We start from the raw sequence: 8,291 nt of genomic DNA, 5'->3' as shown, positions 1-8,291 counted from the left end.
TCAATCTGCATATGTATAGATCTCATTAAAAGTTTATTTCACCTCAATCTCTCATCACTTCAAGAATCATGTTCATTTTATATCACTTTACAACTTGTTATTACCCATTAAAGTTAATTATCCTAATATCCACTCTTTTAGTCCGGATTACCATTATGAATGACTCATTGATCTATTGGCAATGATCTCATCCTTTTGGATGTGTTTTAGATTTTCTCTCTAGTTAACCCTTTTGTCAAAAGGTCAACTAATTTTTAATCAGTGCAAACATAATCTACTATAACAATTCCAAGAGAAAAAAACTCGCTAATAATGATGAACTTTTGAAAGATTTTTCATCTCTTACTATTGTACGAATAATCATAAATTTTTGCAATAGTCATAGTACTATCCTAGTTGATTAAAACAATTGACATCGATTTTTCCCATATGAGAATATCTGCTAACAAGTATTTTAACCTACTTATTTTTTCACCTGTGGTTGAAAGTGCTATCGTTTTTATTCCATAGTGCATTGAACAAGAATCGTTTGTTTCTTAGACTCCCTAGAGACTACTCCAAATATTTCAAATATATAACCGTTGGTTACTTTGGAATCATCTTGACAAAGTATTTCAAGTATCAACATTAATGTAATCCCTCATGGACATAGTGACACTTTTGATAATGTAATCTATGTTTTATGGTTTTTTTCTGTTACCTCATTATCCCAATGGCATTCCGATTCTCTATACTAGGCCTACTAGTGAACTTGCTCAAAAATCCTATGGTATTAGCAATTAGTGGCATACATCATGCTGTCAATTTGTTTAGATCATATGAAGTGTAGACATGTTTATAGTAAAAAAAAATTATATCTCTTTGTGACCTAATAATCTTAATATTAAAGATTACACTTATTTTTTTTATAAAGAAATATTATATCTCTCTGTGACCTAATAATCTTAATTTTAAAGATTAGACTTACTGTTTTTTGAAGTCTTTCATATAGAAATTTTCACACAACAACTCAAACTATTTACAACATCAATCTTTGAGTTAAATATGAACAAATCATCTCCGTAAAGACACATTATAGTTCAAATTCCTTTTTCAGACTTGCATTAAATGTACCTGGAACTTTCATTCACTCTAAAACAATTCAAGATTATTATATTGTCAAAATTATCATGCCATTGTTTAAGAGTTTGTTTAAGACCATACATATAATTAAGTAACTAAGAGACCTTAGTTTTTTAGCATAGAACCATAAAGTCTTCAAGTTGCTCCATATAAGTCTCTTCTTCAAAGTCACTATTTAAAAAATCAATTTTAACATTCATTTGATGGTGGAAAGTGAAATCAGCATTCTAATAAATATTATGCTTATAACCGCTGAAAAGGTGTCATAGAAATTTCTATTCCCTCTTTTTCAATATAAGAATAATAATGCAAATATAATTCAAACATATGAAGCATTTACAGTATCTCCAAAAGCACTTATAAATTAGCAGCATTTCCCTGAAGGAGGCCATCCCTAATTTGCACAGCAATGTCTCTGACAGCACCGGGACCATGTGGTATGAACACAGCTGAAGATTTCGATGACGCTCCAATATCCTTCATGGTGTCGAAGTATTGAGTCACCAGCACCATGTCCATGACATCTTTAGCCGATGTTCCGGGTACATTATCAGAGAATGCGAGGACACTGTCCCTCAGTCCGTCCACAATGGCTTGACGTTGACGCGCTATACCGAGTCCTGATAGGTACTTTGACTCAGCTTCTCCTTCAGCTTTCTTGATCTGCAATATCTTTTCAGCCTCAGCTTTCTCGTTTGCAGCCAACCTCATTCTCGCAGCTGTTGATGATATCGCATTAAAAGGATTAGAATATACCAGCAACTGCTATGATCAATCAAAATTTTAGCATTTATAGTATAAGCCCTTTATCAAACAAATGCACTAGAATATATTACCTGCATTGATCTCATTCATTGCTCTCTTGACATTCACATCAGGCTCGATATCAACAATGAGAGTCTGGACTATCTCGTAACCGTAGGTCGACATCGCCTTCTCAAGCTCATCTTCGACAGCCTTCGCTATATCATTCTTCTGCTCAAAGACGGAATCCAGCTCCAACTTTGGCACAGTGGCCCTTATAACTGAAACAAAGCAGAAATATCATAATCTAGCAACCATTTAACAACACTTTGTACTAAATTGCGTATCGTGGGAGGGTAGCAATTTGTTAAAACCCTGCTTCGCTGTATGCGCTAATTTGAGAATACTAATGTCAATAATGGAATGAAATCAAAAGACCACTATACATACCATCAAAAACATACGATTGGATTTGTTCCCTTGTGTTGGTGAGCTTATAATAGGCATCAGACGCTTTGTCAGCCACAGCGCGGTATTGTACAGATGCAACCACATTCACAAAGACATTATCCTAAAAAACAAGTTCATAACAGTCAGATACTAACACAAAATGTCATAGTAAATCACATTTGAAATATCCAACCACCAACAGAAAGCACAAATTTAACATTATGATGTTTTTTTAATCTTGAAGTAAAAATGGTTTGTTAGAAGTGATTTCCTGAAGCATAAATCCATACAAGAAATTTAATCACGAAGCATGATAGGTGGAGTAATAAAAGGACCTTTGTTTTTGTCTCGCATTTAATATCAAGTTGTTGCACACGAAGCGATAATCCACCAGCTATCTGGTAACCAAAACACCAAGGCAAACAATGGCATCCAGGTTCCAAAACATCAACAAATTTTCCAAATTGCTCCTTTATAGCAACATTGGACTGGTCCACTTGGTAACATCCCAAACATTGACCCATCTTTCAATCCTGCAAAGGAATATCACTACTCATCAATTAAATTATACTTCATATCGAGACGGATATAAGACATATTTGAGTAAACAACTTAATTAAAGCACTTATTCAATATATATTCATCATATCTAAAACCCTAAATTCAAGAAAATCAGTAATTCAATTTTCTGAACAGACAACAAATTAAAAAATAAAAAATAGTATCAGAGAGAATTTCACCTTGTAGTTGAAGCTAGAGAGAGATAAAACTTGAAAGTTGTAAATAATGGAAGTACTGTTTTTGCAAAATATGAAGCGATCCTTCTTATATATACACTTAACGAAGCAATTGATTTGCAACTAGCTGTTATATTGAAAACGATCTTTTTGTTTTTATGTCACTCTGTTCGGTTTATTTTTAATGCATATACGTGTGAAACAACAGAATATTGTTTTTATTTTTTTTTGCGTAGCAAAAAAAGAAACAGAATATTGTTTTTTTGTTTAACTTAATTTTAGTTTTAAAGATATGAAAAAAAAAATTACAGATTAAAAAATAAATATTAATTCTTATTTCTGTAGTTTTTAGCAACGAATTTAGCATCTTGAGTAGGTGATTGTATTAATTATCAATAAAAGACATATCTAGATAGCATGGTGGTCCGATTACTTTGATGTAAGAGTAGAGAGGGATAATGATATTTTGAGATATATTCATAATATATATAAACTGAAAATATAATGTTAGAAACTCAGGACGTCAACTACATGAAAGTCACGCTCACACTATAGACAATATTTTGACATTTCCAACACAATAAAGACATGTAAAAAAAAATCTTGAACATACAAACCCTTGTTTTTTGTTTGGATGTTGTTAACGTTTGAGGTTTTGGTTGATTTTTTTAAATCAAAAAATTGTTAATTCAACTTCCTTAGCTTTGATATTTTTTGTTTTGTTTTATATATTCATGATATTTCTTGTGCGGTCAATGATTTTGCTAATTAATATATATTTTTATTTTATAAAAATAGTAGCAACTTGCTCTTTTTTATAAGAAGGTAGTAATAGTAGTAGCTTATGTGGCAAGATTCACATGAATTTTAATCTATAATTGAAAACTCTAAGCTGCACCACCCAATATTAAATTGAAAAGTCTATCTATTAGGAAAAGAAGTAGAATCTGTGTATTTAATTAAGGAGAAATACTTGCATGGATACGCACCTAAATCCATACTTTTAGGCACAACCAATGAAAAGAGAGAGAATATAATTTTTTTTTTAATTTTAATTTCGTTTTTAATTGGCATCATGGGGGTGGTTGAGATAAAAGAGGAGAGAGACAATTTTAATTTTAATTTTTAATTAATAAAAAAAATGTGATTGGTTGTGTGTAAGTACAGATGTTATGGTTGTGTCCATGTAAGTATTTTCCTTAATTAAGTTACGCAATAAGCACGTTAGGATTGAGGAGGATTGGTCGTAATGATATGATATACCGCACATTGCACATCAAACCATTGGCTATATCGATGCCAACAATATATTTCTTTCACTATCTCTCATTTCCGCGGAGACTTTTAAACAAGGGGAGCTCTTATCTACGAAAAGTCTTCTAGTAATTCTTTTAATGCTACTATCTCCATTCCATTCATTAATGAAAATTTCTTTATAGACCTTCCAACCTTCTAACCCACCTCTGGTGAAAAATTCAAACTACCCCTGACTTCGGAAATGCATCTATGAAATGTAAGAAAAAGGTGTTTTCGGAGATGCATCTCCGAAAGCGTCTTTTTTTTTTTGAAAAAATTGTCTTATTTCGGAAGTTCATTTCCGAAAACAGCATTTCGGAAGTTCATTTCCGAAATACTGGGCGTTTTGCAGATTAAGCAAAACAGCCCCCTCTCCCATTCATTTAACCCTATTCCTATTCTAAACTCAATCTCTCTTCAAAATTTCTGCAAAAAGCAAGTGTGAAGTATCAGAGATTGCCAACATCTTCTTCCAATCTCAATCTAAATCATCCCAAACTCTATTAGTGGTAAGTTTAGTGCATTTTTTTCAATTTTTAGATCCATTATTATATCTCTATTATGGTTGTTTAGGTTGTTTAGATCCATTAGTCAAACTCTAAACTGCTATTTAGGTTGTTTAGAATGAATAAAATTAGTTATGTTTTAGGATTTTGAGGTCTGCCATTGGAGGTTGCAGAGAAGTTCTTCGCAGGGGTGTTTCGGAAGTTCATTTCCGAAAACACCTCCATTCCCAGTTTCGGAAATGAACTTCCGAATTGTATCAGAAGTGTAATTTTTTTTAGTTCTTTATGTTGTCTCGCATATTAATCGATTTCAATTTTTTTCAGGAACATGTCAGACAACCTAGCACGCATCAGACAGGGTAGAGAGGCCCAGACTGCGTCGGCTAGACGCGAGCGGGCGGCGCAGCTGGCGTCGACACGGGGACGGGGGCAGGGCCGGGGATGACGTGTGCGAGTTCCCGTGGAGATGGACGAGGGTACCTCTACATCTGGATCGAGGAGTCGTCTGGCTCGGGTATCTTCTTCCCGCCAGTAAGAGGAGGAGGTGGAGGAGGTACCGAAGGTGGCAGTATCATACCACGAGGCGAAGGATGTACCGGATGTTGACCCTCCACTCGGGGAGGAGGATGAGCAGGAGGAGGGCTTCCCGGGAGGGCCCAGTGACACTTCAGTGCTGATATCCTACCGCGATCACGTCGCTCGGCGGATCTGGGAGGGAGAGGTATTTTTTATAATTTGCCCGACTACATTATTTAACCGTTTATAATTTAGACATTTATTCAATATTTTATTAACCGTCTATTTAACATACTTTTTTATTTGTTTTTTGTAACAGGAGAGAGCCGTTGAAAATGGTGAACCATGCCCGAAAGATTTTCAGTCTGTTTAAACCGACTGCCGAGTGGTTTAACGATGCTGTGAGAGGTTCAGGACTCAGTGGGCTCTGCATGACGGGGTACACCACCATCAGCCACGGCATGCAGGGGGCTTTTGTGGAGCGGTGGCACAAGGAGACGTCTTCTTTCCACTTGCCGGTTGGGGAGATGACGATCACCTTGCATGATGTGCAGTGTCTTCTCCACCTGCCGATCAGGGGGCCACTGTTGACCCACTCCCGGATCCAGAGGTTCGAAGCCACTGAGTGGATGGCGCTCTATTTGGGTATGGAGCCCGAAGTTGCTGACTTTGAGTGTGCCACGACATCTGGGTCTCATATCCGGTTCACCACACTGAGCCGCTACTTCGAGCACAACCTGGTGGCGGCGGCCAAGGCTGAGGATGCGGGTGACGAGCTATTTACACATTATCACCGTGGCTGCGCTCTCCGGTGCTGGTACATGCATGTGGTAGGCGCTGCGATCTTTATGGACAAGAGTGCGAGGTACGTCGACGTGACATATCTCCGCTACTTCATGGACTTGACCACCGTTCACCAGTGGAACTGGGGGCAGCTACTCTGGCATACCTATACTAGAAGCTGAATGAGGCCTCCAACTAGAGAACGAGGCAGTTGACCGGATCCTGCATACTACTCACGGTACGTTTAATTTTAATTGTTCTGTATTTATTTATGTTTCGTATTTGTGTTTCATATTTACTTATGTTTCGTATTTATTTATGTTTCAGAGCTGGATCATCTCCTACTTCTCCCGCATCCAAGGCTTCCACATCGATCCTACGTACGTTGACGCCATGCCCAGGGCCGCCAGATACGTTCTCTAGAGGGGGAACAATGCGGTGGGACCATACCGTGGGTACTTGGACCGCACGATGCACGATGACGTCACCTGGAGGCCGTTCAGCGACTACACTCAGATTGTCCCTTTTGACGGCATATCTCTATATTCTGGCTGGTTGGCATGCGGGACTACCATCATGGTCCGGTATCTCCTTAAGCGGTGCATGCGGCAGTTCGGATTTGTGCAGATGATACCCAGGTCACCCTTTGAGGCTGCTCCCGACACAGTGACCAGAGTGCAGCTCACTGCCATGTTTGAGGATTGGGAGCATCATGTGGTACCGGAGGAGTATCGTCGCATGCGGGTCACCTAGGACTGGCACAGTATGGAGGGGTACGTCACATGGTTCTATCCGGTGTCACATCCTCTGCTGACACCCGACGCTCCCGGCGCTCCTAGGCCAGCACACGAGGAGATCTTGGAGAACCAGCAGGCCAAGGATGACCACGCCATTGATCTCCTGCGGATAGAGATGCTTTGGCGGGACGCGTTGGATCGAGGTGTCGTTCATCAGGGCGGTCTAGAGGCAGTCGCCGTGATGGAGATGATCGTCACTGATGCGGGCCCAGGGTGAGAGGGTTAGGCATACCCAGTAGTGGTCGGATTTATTTTTTGTTTGTTTTCGGATTGTATCTTTCGTACACTATTATTATTTGGATTTGGATCGGATCGGTTTGTATATATCACTATTCTTATCATATTAGTATATTAGTATTTTCTGTTTATATATCGCTTATTTTATTTGCCGTCTTTCTTTAATTAAAAATACGAGGCTGTTTCCAAAATCATTAAAAAAAACACAGTTTCTGCATAATTCGGAAGTTCATTTCCGAAACCCCCCAAAATCAGAAAAAAGGTGTTTTCGGAAGTTCATTTCTGAAAACACCCCCCATTTGGTGTTTTCGGAGATGAACTTCCGAAGTCTGAGAAAATTTAAAAAAAAAAAATACTTCGGAAGTTCATTTCTGAAGTAGGGGTAAACTGGGGTTTTCGCTGGGGGTGACCCCCATAGGGAGGTGGGTAAAGAAAAAACCTTCATTAATATATTTAAGATTTAAGTTTTTTTATTGATGCATAGCGGTTGAAGATGAAGTGTGTTTTTGATAAAGCGGTGGTATACCGCTACCGCACGTTTGCACAACAATTTTAAGAAGCTATTAGTTGTAGCTTTTGTCTAACGTGCGGTAACACCACAATTTTCTTTCGAAGCCAAACACAGGTGAAGATGGAAAAAGAGAGAAGAGAAAAAATGTAATAAATTTTTAATGATAAAAAATTTTAGTTATGAAAATTATCTTTCTAAAATAGCTATATCAAGGTGTTTAAATACACCAATGAAGGGCGTCTAGTTGATATCATCGTGATCAGTACAATTGAGGTATACCCGATACAGTTCCATTTTATGATTCCCCATATGGAGGACGTATCGTGCAGCCATAGGCATGTCGTCAGTGTGCAGTGGAAGTAAGAGATGATCCAGCTTGAAACACAAATATGAAAATATGTTAGTACAACTTAACAAATAACAGATTAAATGTTATATAATTAAAAATAAATGTACCGTGAGGAGTGTGCAAGATCCAGTCAACTGTCTGGTCCTCCAGTTGCATGTTTCATTCAGCTTCTGGTATAGGTATACCAGAGTGGCAGCCCCCAGTTCCACTCATGAATTGTACTCAAATCCATAAAGTACCGGA

At 37.9% G+C, this 8,291-nt stretch overlaps 1 protein-coding gene across 1 annotated transcript; it reads right to left on the bottom strand.

The window, feature by feature from the left end:
- Nucleotides 1-1,321: 1,321 nt before the first annotated feature.
- LOC131652821 (hypersensitive-induced response protein-like protein 2) lies at nt 1,322-3,200 on the bottom strand. Its single transcript, XM_058922803.1, has 5 exons — nt 3,057-3,200; nt 2,652-2,849; nt 2,317-2,437; nt 1,959-2,147; nt 1,322-1,841 (listed from the first exon to the last, which is right to left on the bottom strand). Exons 2-5 carry the CDS (start codon nt 2,838-2,840, stop codon nt 1,480-1,482), a joined length of 861 nt encoding a protein of 286 aa, XP_058778786.1. The 5' UTR covers nt 2,841-2,849; nt 3,057-3,200; the 3' UTR covers nt 1,322-1,479.
- Nucleotides 3,201-8,291: the final 5,091 nt, after the last annotated feature.

This window comes from Vicia villosa, linkage group LG2 (genome assembly GCF_029867415.1).
Source record: "Vicia villosa cultivar HV-30 ecotype Madison, WI linkage group LG2, Vvil1.0, whole genome shotgun sequence".
Classification (NCBI taxonomy): Eukaryota; Viridiplantae; Streptophyta; class Magnoliopsida; order Fabales; family Fabaceae; genus Vicia; species Vicia villosa.
This window is presented reverse-complemented; position numbering and strand designations above follow the sequence as displayed.

Excerpts from the sequence above, each read along its gene's own strand:
- LOC131652821 (XM_058922803.1), bottom strand. The coding sequence starts at position 2,840 with ATGGGTCAATGTTTGGGATGTTACCAAGTGGACCAGTCCAATGTTGCT. Across the intron at positions 2,438-2,651 it reads AATGCGAGACAAAAACAAAG|GATAATGTCTTTGTGAATGT; the intron begins GTCCTTTTATTA and ends CTTGTTTTTTAG. Across the intron at positions 1,842-1,958 it reads AATGAATGAGATCAATGCAG|CTGCGAGAATGAGGTTGGCT; the intron begins GTAATATATTCT and ends TATCATCAACAG.